This window comes from Parasteatoda tepidariorum, chromosome 5 (genome assembly GCF_043381705.1).
Source record: "Parasteatoda tepidariorum isolate YZ-2023 chromosome 5, CAS_Ptep_4.0, whole genome shotgun sequence".
NCBI lineage: Eukaryota > Metazoa > Arthropoda > Arachnida > Araneae > Theridiidae > Parasteatoda > Parasteatoda tepidariorum.
In genome coordinates this window covers 42735416-42749617 of record NC_092208.1, presented here as the reverse complement: position 1 = coordinate 42749617, position 14202 = coordinate 42735416, and the positions used below count along the sequence as shown (strand labels likewise).

The window sequence follows — 14202 nt, the reverse complement described above, 5'->3', positions numbered from 1 at the left end:
TAATTTCCTTTTGTTAATTTTTTAAACCTGCCACAAAAGAAAAAAAAAACTAAAAAGCCTGCAAAGTAAATTCTTCAAACATTGTTCTGTTTAAAAGATTTCGTTACAAAAGATTATTTGATTGATGTAATTTATTTCCCATTACCGATTCAATAAATTCCAGCTATTAATCATTGCCATTACGAAGATATTGTTCCACGTTCACATCTTTCCTTAGAAAAGATGGTCAATTAATCCAAAAGTCACAGTTTAAGAATTATCAAAAGAATCTTTCTTGTCAAGAATCAAGATGGCTCTTTCTTGTTTTCTTTTTAACTGAAAATCTTCAGGTGGCTTATGTTTGATAAATGATCCCGTTTCATTTTGAAGACCTGTCTATAAATCTGCCACTTGCCTTTACAGAAGGTATGCTAATACCGACAGTTGTTTCTGTTTTTTTTACTGATTTGACCTGGTCACCTGCCGATATACTTTCTCTAACTCTTCCTGGCGTTTGTTCAATAAGAAAATTCAAAAATTTGGAAGACGGCGTGAAACCAAGCGCCAAGGACATAGTTGCATTTTGAGTGGCTCGTTAGTCCTTGGTTGATTTGTTCTTTTGTGTGTGACTTTTTGTTTTTCTAATCATTTATGAGTATTCCTCGCTCTCTCTGTTGGTCCAGTGATATTTTGACCCCTTTGTAATCACTCACCAAGTAAGATAGGTGGTACCTGAATACGTTTTACAATTTGTGTATAAAAAGCGATGGTTAGAATATTTCACGCATAAGTTTTGTCTAAAAGTCGCTTGAAGTTTCGAAGAACAGAGATTTTAACCATGCATTTTGTGAGTTTTCATTTTATAAATTAATTTATATAATTGTTATTCATACATATGTATTTAATATGTTTTCGAAGCTGTTCTTATAGCCATACAATAATTTTTACAATAATTTTAAGTAGCTCTATTAATTTTTGCTTAATTTAAAATATATTCATTTTATTACAGTATTATCAGTTTTTTTCGTTTCATCTATGGCATTTTTTCATAGGAAGCTCTGAGAGTTATTTCTTATGAATTATGGCATATCGTGCCGCCCTTTTCTTACGCAGAGAAGCCAACAGCTTCGCTTTCGACAAAAAACTTTATAAAGTGGCAAAGAATTCAAAACTAAAATTTGCATTATTTTGCTTTGTTTCACCAATACTTTACCAGGCTCGCCACGAATTGATTCGAGCAAAGTGGCAAGAATGTATTAAATGTAATGATGGACAACACAACAGTTCATCAAATTTTTCTACCACTAGTAAAACTATTTCCACTTAGTGGAGCAATTTGTGCTTACGTTTATAGTGCTATCATAACCATGTAACTATCTTTTTTTAGCAGAACATGTTTTGAAAGATTTTGCACGGCAAAACAATTTGTATAATTTGAATGATCATGCTTGAATGTTTTAGAAATGGTGCCGGGATGCTGACTAAATGTAAGAAAAGAGATAAAGATTAGTAACTTTTCTTGGATATTTTGTTCAGTTTATAATTGAGAATGAATACTTAATTTTTTTTTAAATGTTAATAATTTGAAACGTAAGTCATGGTGGCAGTACAATTGAACACTTAAATAAATTAAGTTTGTTCCATTTTTTTCACCCGTGGCATTTCTGATGACGTCATTTTTACCTGAGCGCAATTCGGATCGTTCAAAATGAGAAGGTGAAGTTAATAACTTCTTTCTAGCTTTAATACCAGCAATTTCGAAATCATTCTATTAGATTCTGGTATTTATTCATGAATGCCTTTTAATTATTATGGTATTGAAAAATGAAACACGCTTTTAACTATATACACTCATTTTTGCCGATGCAAGTTTTGCATGTGTGCAGACCTGCCAACTTTTAATCCATTCCATTATCATTTTTCCCAGTGGTATTAAAATGGAATTAAAACTTCAATTTTAAGCAAACAAATACGTTGTATTTGAGAAAAATTAAGTTGACAACCATGATAGTAACGCATATTAATATATAAGCTTAATTTTTGTAAGAATAGTGGTGATCAAAATCATTTAAAAAATTAAATTTATAAAAGAAAAAATAGTATATATTTACTACCACTTTAAATATGAAAATAAAATCTCCCGCAAAATCCGGGAGAGTTGGCAGGTATGTGTGTGTAAAAGACACCATTTTTAAAAGCTTCAAGCATGATCTTTTAATTTGTGTCAACACTTTTGTCAGATATAATCCTCCAAAACATTTTCTGCTAAAAGTAAGATGGTTTACATAGAGATAGAATTGTTTTCATATTTTTGTCCAACCCCTGTATATTGCGTTTACACATCAAAATTTTCTATTTTTGCAAAATATATTCTCCAGTGAAGGTAAAGTATTGTTAACCTTTTTTCAAAGTAAACAAGGACATTGTCTGCATAATTTTTATACACATAATAATTGTAAGTACTGGTGGTTTGAATTCTCTGTAATCAAATTTAATACATTTAAAATGGCCGCAGTCGCGAAAAATTTAAAAAAATTGGGGATCAATGTTTATATGTGTTGTCAGAAAGTGTAATTGCTTTAATTTCCTTTCATTATAAGGAACTAAACTGGCCAGTTTTTTAACTTACAAATGTATATTGTAACATAGCATTTAGTAAAATCAGTTTATTTCCTTCAACTTCCTCTATCATTTTTTAAATTTTTTCCAGTTTTCCCACCGGAAAAAAATCTTTAGTTGCTACGGAAATTTAGTTGCAGTTGGTGGGAATGTGTTGTGCGTACAATAAACAGAAAAACTCTGTGATAAAACCCCTTGAAAACCCTGTAATAAAAGTTTTGCTTACTTTTTGTTGTTATAAATATTTTTCTATTTCAGGTTTGTTTTATTCTTGTTACTATTGCCGCAACAGTTTCTGCCCAAGGAAATATTAGAGTAAGAATTAGATTCAAATTTATATTCTATATTGTTTTTTCTTTCATACATATTAAAATTTTATATTATGCTAAGTACTAAGTAAAAATGTTACAAGAAAAAATTGAGTTTCTTAACAATTAACGTGTAAATTGTAGTGAAAATATAATATTTCACGATTTCTTTTAAAATGTTATCAAGTTAAATGAAAATTGAACATTATATTAATGTTAGTCATGGTCGAATCCAAGTTTCATTTACAGCAAATAAATATTTTCATTATTTTAGGAGATTTTGCCTTTTGAGACACCGCGTTAATTCAACTCCTATGTTCAAAAGGAGGACTTTTGCTTCATCTCTTTTCCTTAAATTTTGAGTTTCAACTAATTACAGACTTTCCCTTTAATAATGTATGCTTAGATTTCGAAATCTTCATAGGAACTACTTTATAATAACATTTTTAGGAATGTTATAATAAGAATAACGTTTAAATCTAGGAATTCTGGTAAAAAATAGCGTTAACAAGTGGATGTTTCGATGCTTTGTGATTTATTTTAATGTGTTAAAATGCAGACATGAAAACATAAAAACGATTATAGGTTTTGATTGAAGTTTCTATCCTAAATTTTAATTTTATGTACAATATGTAATAATTGTTCTAAACATATTTTTTGCTTCGATTAATTACATTGGGGAAGAAATTTCCTGTAGCATTTTTACTAGCACATGATCATACGTACTTCGGGTGCTGAGATTTCAAATCTGAAACTGGTTATGTTCGAAAAAAAAATTAAAAGCTTCACCAAGAGAGAGAGAGAGAGAGTTACATCTAAGTGAAGTTTCATATGAAGTTTTAAATCATTTACATGGGGTGGTGGGGAAAATAACTTTCAATCAAAATTACAATACAAAGAATTCTGCATTAAAATATAAACTTTATCAGAGGAGAAATTTTTTCAAAAATACTTTGGAAGTTGGCAGCCCTGTACACATATACTTGCCTGCTAATTTGAAAGTGACACTTAAGAAGAAAAAAACATATTGACTTAACAAATCATAGACTGAAATGTATTATCGCAATTTTCCTACCATTCTCCATGCAGCAGAAAAGTGGGAACACTCAGTATTCACTCGAGTGAATTTTTAAGAAAATCTCAGTTAGGAATATATTATTAAATTGCATAAAAACTGTAGATTATAGCGAGAAACCGAGTGCATATTTGAAATCATCGACTTAAAAATATCTTTGATATAGTATCTTCCTATGTTTCTCAGTGTAATTGATAAAATATAATGTTAAAAAGTGACACCCGAAAAAACTTTCATAGCTCTTAGAAATTGTTTTGATACTCGCTCAGAAACATAGGCGCAGTGTAAGGGGAGGGGCACACATACCCCCAATAATTTTCCAAAACTGAAGAGTTTTCTAGAATGCTTATTTTTTTTAGCCACCCAAAAAAGTTTTTTTTGTTGAAGGAAAAATTAATAATTTTAAATAGTTTGCATGTAAAGAATTCTGCGATTATCACTTTCGTGTAAGTGTTATCTTAAAAGTCATTTAATGATTTTCTTTCTTTTTTTTTTACAAATTTATTAATATTTGGATTCAATGATTTTAATAAAACAAAATTTAAGTTTTATTATTAACTTGTAATTGAAAGTTGTACTTATTTGATTAATTTTCACACAATAATTTTTTAAAATTATATTGTCATATTAATTATGAAATAATGATAAGTAGTTGCAATCATAACAAGTTATGATGGTAATTAGTTATAATGATTACTAGTTATGTTTAATGTTCTTATGATTTTTAACCAATAAAATCCACTTTATGAAACATTTTCTTTTTTTATAAATATTTAATTTTTCCAGCGTACTATTTTTTTGGTGTGCTTCAGTAGAGTGTATTCTAAATTAATTTGTTTGATTAACTTTTTAAAAATTAGCACCGGATTTCAGATTGCGCTAATTGCAAGAAAGCACTATTTTGCACTATTTTAGGCAAAAATCTATAAAAAGCGATCAAAATCAGTATCACTTTTTGCAATATTTTTTTCAGTTTATTATTAAAAGCGAATACATGGAATGCGTATTATTAATAATCTACAAATAAATGATTAAATTGAGAAATTATGTAATAATGAATATTAATATCCTAACATTTTTTTTAGGTGCAGATCATAACAGATATTTTCAAAGCATTCCATACCTAAAAATTATACTGCTAAATTTTAAATATACTAGTACAATATGTTGGATCTGATTCTCTCAGAACTTTTCAGATGAAATTTAAAAGCGAAATGATTTTGTCAAATCTTTTCTGATGTTTTGAGCAGTTATCAAATCACGCTAATTACAATCCTAGACTAATTCATATACATACTATTTTTTTAAAATATAAATACATTTTATGATAATTAAGATTGTATCAGATTACGTACTATTTTTATATCACACAAATTAGCGTGAAAACTGAAATAAAATATAATTTCTTGAAGAATGATTTCCAATAATAGTGTTTCAAAATATGCTTAACATGATTATTCCTGAAATTGGAATGTAGCACATCAATTTCAGTCTTTTGCAATAAGTGATTATAAATATTGTCATATATGTAAATCTAACTTTAATTAAACAGGCGATTTTTGGAAAAAGCTAATGTAAATCTATGTATGGTTTTCATAGATTATGTATATGTATATATTTATGTTAAATTATATATAGGGCTACCAGAGACTACGCTTTTTGCAAAATAATTCATAAAGTGGTAGACAATTAACAATTAAAGTTTTTAGATTATTTGGTAATTTTGCAGAAATTTTGAAATTTTCACCAGGAAAGAGTAGAAAGAAAGTGGTGTTTCATAGAACTTTTGAATAATTTATGTGTAGTGGTGGAGAAAATAACTGTAAATCAAATTTACAAAACAAAGAATCATTCATTAAAGCATAAACTTAGCAGCCACCAGATGTAATTTTCCCCAAAAGCGCAGATAGTACGTAGTATATGTACTAAAAACTGCTTATAAACATTTTTCAGTAGCCATGAGAAAACTTATCTACCACTTTGTTCTGTTTTCCAGGTCGCAGTAACTTTGAAAATGTTACAAATATTATATTTGTATTTATTTACAAGTTTAATCATTGAATGACTAAAACTCTCAGTAACTTATAGACCAAATTGCAATTACTAGAACTTGTAATCAGGTTCTCTATTTTTTTTAATCAAATAATTGTCTTTCCGTCGCAGAAATTCAATTTTAGAATTTGATAAATGGTTTTTATTTTTCAGGATTATCGCGTAGATCCTTATTATGATCAGAGTCCAAAGCCATATTCATTCAGTTACAGTGCTCCACTTGATGATGGAGTCGGTCAAAGCTCCAGAAGCGAGACTGCTGATGGTTCTGGTAGAGTTCAAGGCTCTTACAGCTTAAACAATGACGAGGGACACTACAGAGTTGTTGATTATGTTGCAGACGAGAACGGATTTCGTGCTTCCATTCGCACCAACGAGCCAGGCACTGAGAGCAAGAACCCAGCTGATGTGACTATCGAATCTGCAGCCGGACCTTATCCATATGCTCCAATTGCAAGGCCCGTATTGAATACCTTGATAGAACCTGTAGCTCCAGTTGCAGAGCCTGTTGTTATTCCAGATCCTATTGCTCCGATCCGCCGTCCAGTTTATCGAAGGCCTGCTACCTACGCTGCAAGAAGGCCAGTTCTTAGAGCACCTGGCAGACTAGCTTACGGACTTGCTTAATTTCCAACTGAATTATCTGAAAGATATGGCATATAAACATCGCACCATGAATTTTTCCTTCCATTTTTTTCCGGAAAAAAACTGCTTTTGCTATCAGTTACCATAAATGTTTTTTTGAATAATCAACTGCTTGTATTATATATTTTTAAATACCTTCTTTTGGCTCATGACTTTTTTTTCTGCTTGTGCCTTTTCTCTTTTTCTAATGTATAGATGATCTCTTTTTCTCTCTTGGGTTTTGCTATTTTTTAAACTTTTATTCTTGTCTATCCTCCTTCAGCTCTTTATATCTAGATTCAGTCTTATTTTTCCATACTTTTTTTCAGCTTAGAAACTTTTTCTACGCTTTCCATGGAAGTATTCTAACTTTCTCTGCCCTGCACCACTTTTCTTTCTCTATAGATATTTTCTTTCTCTTTTTTCCTAAACTCTTCTTTAACTTTACTTCAGTTTTCTTTTCTCCCATCATATTTGTTATCTAACAATTTTGGGGCTTCATTACACGCCTATACTTAAAATTTATGATAATTGTTTGACTTTCATAAGTTTTCTTCTGTTTTGTTTCATAATTATCAAACAATTTAGTTTCAATACTCAAAACATTTTTGCATAAAGATTCTGTTATAGTTGTGCTTCTATGCTACATTTTGATCAATAAATATTTAAGAACATTAATTGGAACCCTTTATTTTAGTTTTGCTTCCTTCTAAATTTGATTATAAATTAATTTCAAATAGGAATTTGCCGGAGTTGTAGAGACATTTATCTTAAACTTAGCTTGAATTATTTCTCATAAGTGAATTTTTTTTTCTGCAACAACTTTAAGTTATATTAGGCGAATAATATTTTCGAATAATATAAGTTATATTGGGGGAATAATTATATAATATTTTTATTCAAATTTCTTTTTCTTTTTTACTGCAACTGATATCTAAATTTCTTATCTCGAGAGTGGAACTTATTATAAGGCTGGAAAATTGAGCTCGAAGATTGACGAAAAAAGACTGCATAAAGATGAAAGTTGAAGATTCAAGTAATTATCAGTCGAACAGTGATTTGGCTGACCTAATTATTGTGCCTTTTTGTACAGTAAAGGCCTCTATTGAAAAACATTTCCTCAATTCCGATACTTAATAAAAAGAAAGTTGCTTTCTGAACTCAAAGCGGTGTTTTAATAAGCAACTCTTATAAAATACAATACTCAAATCTGCGAATTAACTTGAAACTACTTAAGAAGAAGTAAAAAAAAAAGCTGTAGAAGAAAATAAAAGTAAGGTAATCTGATCGGAAATTCAAAATTTAAGTTAAAAAGATGGAAAACTAGAATTCAAATATAAGTTCTTTCAAGTCTAATATCGAAATCAGTTAGGTATTTATTAAACAAAACAACCATTTTCCACACATCATTAAACTAAAAACCTGACAAATGGTTTTGCCAGGCGTTAGGTTAATTCCAAGCACAAAAAATCATATATGTGCTTTGTAATACATATTATTATGTATTAAAATTTTACACTCTTATAATTTTGTTACTGTACAATCGCAAAGAAATTTAAATTATTATTAAGTTACTTTTTACACCATAAAAAATGGTTTTGGGTGACAAACTATACATAACCCTTAATGTAGAGAGCAAGTATGGTCTGTTTTTAAACATTTGTTAATAAAAGCTTACTAATTATTATTATTATTTCGAACATATACAGTATTATTTTTATTAAAATTTGAACGTTCATGTTTATTTTGAAGAATAAATGAATCAATTCGAAGTTATAATTGTTTTTCTTTAAAAAATAGCTATTTTTGTCCAAGTGTAGATATGTCATGGGGCCAGTGTAGAGAATTCTTAAGACTAATTATTTGATCTATTGTTACTAATAAAAAAACAAGTAAAATCAAAATGTAACTAATTTTAAACTAAAAATGGCGCCTTAATCTTTCCCCAGTCTTTTCGCATGTATAAATGGATTTTGTGTCTTCTAAAGATACAAATGAAGAGTGTCTTTATAACTGAAAATATCTAATTTATTTAACTTAAACAATATAAAAACATAACAAAATAGTCCCAATATTTCCCATTTCCGTTTTCAGATTTAATAGTCGATCATCAGTTTCCAAAGGTTCTGTCCTGCATGTCCTTTAATCAGTTACGGGTACCAATACATATCGTGTTCTGGATGGTCTGGCTGGTTGTGCTACTCTAGGGGCGGTTGCTACTCCAAGACTGTATGTAGGAGCACCAGCTGCTTCAGGGGCAGATGATTCTACTATCACATCAGCTGGGTTAATGTTGGCGGTACCTGGTTCGTTGGTTCGAATGGTAGCTCTGAAACCATTTTCATCGGCAACGTATTCAACAACTCTGTTGTGACCCTCTAAATCAGCGACACTGTATGAGCCTGTTACTTTGCCAGCACCATCTCCAGATTCCTGATGTGAGCCAGAACCTCCGTCCTCTGTGTTGGATATGTAGTTGAAGGAATAAGGAATGGGTGCATCAACCTATTAAAAAAAATGAAACGGAATTGAAGTTACCCAATTTCATGATTAAAAAAAGCAATTAAGGAATCATATTTAAAAAACTTATTAAATTGGTTGAAAAACTTACTCTGTGCTTGAAGTACATTGCAAAATTAAAAACGTACAAAATAACAAAAAACAAAATCAACCAGAATAATTTTTGATGAGATTTTGGTTCATTTTTTAACAAGCCAAGTTGCAATCTATATTGCAACCTTTTAATTTAAATATGAAATTAGGCATAAAAATAGATTTTCGTTGAACAATGTCATTTCGTATGCTAAGTTGTTTCAGGAATAAACTTAAAACAATCTTCATTGTTTGAGGAGTGAACGTATAACAATCTTTAATATTTGATGAGTAAACTTAAAACAATATCCATTGTTTAAGGAATAAATTAAAAACAATCTTTATTGTTTGAAAAGTAAACTTAAATCAATCTACATTGTTTCAGGAACAAAATTAAATAAATTTTTTTCTTGTGGAGCAAACTTAAAACAATCTTCATTGTTTGAGGAGTAAACTTAAAACGTGCTAATCATTTAGAGATCACTTTTAATTTGTATTTAAATTCAGATACAAATCAAAATTTGATTGTTTAATTTATGGGCTCATGCACTATCGTCTTAGGAAAATTATCTCCATTAAAATTCTTAGAAAGAATCTCAAGAAAAGTGTTTTAACTTCCCAGTGATACTTCTCCGGAACAATACAGTTCCGCGGAGCTCCTTATGGGAATTGCTGATCTAGAGTAAAATCCAGAATCTTACAAAGTACTTAACTAGAAATAATATTAATTTATATATACTTTTGCTACTATTTTTAGTTGCTCCCTGCTTGTCACCAATCTATATAATTTTTACCGATTTTTAAATGGAATCATAAATTGGTTTGCTTTTTTAAAAATATGTCAGCATTGAAAAGTACTGGTAGCATATATAACAACACAATTTACTTTTAAATTAATTATTTCATGCCTTACCTGAGACCAGGCGACAGCTACAATAGCAGCTAAAACAATGACAACCTGAAAATATTTAAAAACAAAATTATCAAAAATAAAATAAAGTTTTAATCATGAAAATAATTAATTGGAATTATAATTTATCACTCTCCTTTTAAAACTCATCACACTAAAAATTTTGCATATTATGACAAAATAGGATGTGTTAAGCATACCTGCCAACTCTTCCGGATTTTCCGGAAGATTTTATTTTCATATTTAAAGTGGTAGTAAGTATATACTATTTTTTCTTTTTNAAATTTTGCATATTATGACAAAATAGGATGTGTAAAGCATTATAATAAAATAGATAGTGTACAACTATTTATTATATACTTTTTCTTAAGATATCTATAAATTCAAAATAATATCTGTATCGCGTTTTTTATACAATTAAACATATTAAATTAGACTAGTCGTTAGCAGCAATCACATTGAAAATAATATAAATTTAAAAATAATAACATATATAAAAGAGTTATTTGAATAGTTGGCAGCTCCAATTTTATTCATTTTCAGAATCAGAGCCATATAGTGCTTGCATTGACTGCTAAAAGTTCTGCGACTGAGATACTTGAAATATTGTAGATCATGGCTTTATGCAATCGATTCCTTTTTTTCCCCTTATAGATGTTTGAGTAAGGGGAAAGCTCCTACGCACTGTTTTCAAAAAATATAGACTGGTAATTTCACTCGTGAAAATCATGAAAAATATTTGTGTTTATCTTTGAATGCTAATAATATAAATATCTGTACTCATACTCATATGTGTTGGTTATCTTAGCGTCAGCCCCGCTAGGGGCTCTAACTAATTCATCTGAGTGGAAATAAATCGCCGAAGCGCAACTGAAAGGTGAAAGTTCAGTATCTTTTACTGAGAGAAAATTAAAATGAAGTATTGTGATTGAACAAACAAGTTTAAGAGAGAGAAGAGGTTTTGCGGCTGACTGCCTCGCCTCCCTTCGAGGTATTACCCCCGAGATAAATATCTGTATTATTACATGAAGTTAGGATATTGCGGTGTTTTAAAACTAAAATGGTAGCCAACAATAGAAAATATCAAAATAGTCTAAGTACAAAAGCCGTTCCAATTCTTTTTTCTTAGAGGTACTTTTTGCATTACTGCAAAATGTGTTTTTTCAAAACTAGTTCAGAATGGTTTAACGAAATTTCAGTGGAGTTATGCTCAAAAACTGAAGGCAAAAGAACCACTTCACTATTAATTCAAAATTGGAGCTAAACCAACGCCTCCTATTACTGAAAGCCTCCACACAGTATTTTATAGGTAGTTCGCTCAGACCACCATGATGGTAAATTAGTTTACGAAAGTGCCATTTAATAGAAAATGTAATAAAAATAAGAAAGTGATAGCAAATGTACGTCGAAAATTTTATTACATTTATGAATATAACTGGTTTGTCTTATTTACTTGTTTACCATCAAAAATTCAATTTTCAAATATATATATGTTAACTTTCTCTCAATTACTTTTAAATTGGAATTTGGTTTTATGCGCACCACTGGTTCACATTTTAAATAGTCTGCGCAGGACTATTGATGTAGGAGGTGATGGCTAAACTAACTCTAATACCAGAGATTGATTAGAGATACAATATTATTGAACTAATAATGATTAAATTACATTAACACTAATAGAATTATTACACTAACAATGTTAATATTTCAAGTTAACGCTTAAGGTAAAATAGTCAAGAGTAATAATGGTCAAATCAAAAATAATGATCTAGTATTACAATTTAGCACTTCTTCAATTCCACATGTCAGAGACTGTGGCAAAAAAAATAAATATGCTGTAACATGCATTAATGTAGGATTCAATGTAATAGAAACTGAAATTGTATTAACAAATATAAGCAGTAACTTTTTAGATACTAAATTAGGTAACATTAAATTTACAAAATAAAAAGAATATGTTTAATGATTTTTAAAAATAGTTTGAAGTCATGCAGATGACTCGCAGCACCTTTCGTATTTGTAAATCAGATTTCTGTAATTTTCTCTACTATGAAAAACTATATATAAACTATTAAACTAAATAATACATAACACAGGATACATAAAGCCAACTCACAAAATTTTCTAAAATCGAACTCCTCTAAATTTTTAACTATGAACATCGTTTCGTAGAAACTTTGCTAGCTAATCGATCATTATTCTCGACAAATTCGTGAAGTTTCCGTTGGCAGCCTAAACTAGCTGTTAGTTCTCATTTGTTTCACACTCGGAGCATTTCAATTTTACAATTTCCGTAAATTAAATGATAAAACGGATTGTATAAAACGAGTTTCTAAAGAATAAAATGTAGAACATTTTTTTTAAAACATGACTCAACTCATTATTGTAAATCCATACTGCACGTAATATTCCTTTAGTATGAATTTAAAAAATAAAATCGTGCTTACGAATACATTATTGAATTGCACAAAAACTCTAGCTAGAGAGAAATCCATTGCAGCTTTGAAATTAGTGACTCAGTGAAGTATATTAATAATATAGATATTAAATTTGAAATTTTGGTCAATATTAATATTTGAATTTTTAAAAGTAAAGTCGTAGGTTACCAAAAAAAAAATCCACTTGATACATGTACTATCGCTCTTTCCATGTAGGTGTTTTGTGTCTGGACAAAAGTTACGGGTAAGACGTTAAGCGCGCTAAATGTTTTTCATTAATCGAAAAATATCCAGTGCTGGATTTTCTGACAAATTTCCAACAATGTAAAACAAATCAAATCTCCACACGTATTGTACACTAAATTATTATAATTGTTCTAATAGAAGAGTCTAATTCTAATCAGTTTTATACTTCCAACTGCGGGAATAACTTGTTTCTACCAATTCATACGAATTACATCTTAACCCACTATTTGCACTAAATAATTAAGAATTTTCTAATAAAAGAATCTGATTCCGATTTATTGCTTATTTTCAATTTTGGAACAAAAATTTGATACCAAATTTCCGGCCAAATATCAAGCATTTCAAAACAAATTACATCACAATACACACTATTTACACCAAATGATTAAAATTGTCGTAATAAAAAGCATTATTTTTAGTATGAATAAATATTTAGTAAAAATTAATTACCTTCATAATGGATGATAGATTTCAGAGGACACTTAAGTTGAATCACTCAAAATTGTGTGAGCTACTGTAAATTTCTGGGTTATATTTATACCACCAAGCAAGTAATGGTAATTTTTTTTGGATACATATTAACACAAGTTTTAATGAATATTAATAATTATTCGCGATTTATAAAAATCTTTCCCCCAGACTGAGGTCGGCAGGTCCACATTTCATGTAAAGTTATCTTATAAAAACCGACCTTGGAATTCTAATAATTTTCTGATGAAGATGATGATTTTTAGATGTTCAAGTCACGTTGCATTTTGTCTTTGGGGTAACCATAAGTCATGGTTTCTTTTAATTGCCCTAGAACTAAATTAGAGCGAAGTTCTATCGTTTTGAATGTGTTATAATGAAGGAAAACAATTTTTTTTTTATCATGTGGTGAAGTACATAAAAGAAAGAGTTCCCGAGGAATTTAAAATGGATGCATGGGTGAAAACAAGCGTGATGTGGTTTTAAATTTAATGATTTTAAGTACTTATTTTATAATTTTCAAAAAGAAAAAAGGATTTTATAATTTCTAAAGAAAAATAGAAAAAAAGCTTAGGATAGCGTCTCAAGGTTCTTAGAATATTACGATACACAATTTAAGAACTAAGGTTGAATGTATACTTTGAGGGAAAAAAAGTCTAAGTATTTAGTAGTATAGTTATAGCAAACAAATAAATAATTTAATTTTATCAATAGATTTTAAGATAATTTAAATATATTGCTAGATTACTCAATGTCACTTACAATTTAGAACATTACTAAAATGGTACGAAGATAAATTGGTTTCGTGTAAATATTAATGGAATTGGTTTCATGGAAGATGATAAAATTGATCGTCGTATTTACAAATATGGTCGTTAGAAAACCTAGAAA

The 14202-nt window shown here is 29.2% G+C and overlaps 2 protein-coding genes across 2 annotated transcripts; one reads left to right on the top strand and one right to left on the bottom strand.

Annotated features, from left to right (window-relative positions):
* The first annotated feature begins 562 nt into the window (after window positions 1–562).
* Window positions 563–7335, top strand: LOC107436563 (adult-specific rigid cuticular protein 15.5). The gene is made up of 3 exons (XM_016048326.3): window positions 563–826; window positions 2857–2913; window positions 6187–7335. The coding sequence occupies exons 1-3, from the start codon at window positions 818–820 to the stop codon at window positions 6658–6660; spliced, it is 540 nt and encodes a 179-aa protein (XP_015903812.2). The 5' UTR covers window positions 563–817; the 3' UTR covers window positions 6661–7335.
* A 1328-nt stretch (window positions 7336–8663) lies between these two features.
* LOC107436564 (cuticle protein 10.9) lies at window positions 8664–13601 on the bottom strand. The gene is made up of 3 exons (XM_016048327.2): window positions 13294–13601; window positions 10163–10207; window positions 8664–9162 (listed from the first exon to the last, which is right to left on the bottom strand). Exons 1-3 carry the CDS (start codon window positions 13297–13299, stop codon window positions 8800–8802), a joined length of 414 nt encoding a protein of 137 aa, XP_015903813.1. The 5' UTR covers window positions 13300–13601; the 3' UTR covers window positions 8664–8799.
* Between the last annotated feature and the right edge of the window lie 601 nt (window positions 13602–14202).

Bases quoted from the DNA above. Each gene is read 5' to 3' on its own strand.
- LOC107436563 (XM_016048326.3), top strand. The intron at 2,914-6,186 runs GTAAGAATTAGA...TTTATTTTTCAG, and splicing joins CTGCCCAAGGAAATATTAGA to GATTATCGCGTAGATCCTTA.
- LOC107436564 (XM_016048327.2), bottom strand. The intron at 9,163-10,162 runs GTAAGGCATGAA...TTTTTTTAATAG, and splicing joins TAGCTGTCGCCTGGTCTCAG to GTTGATGCACCCATTCCTTA.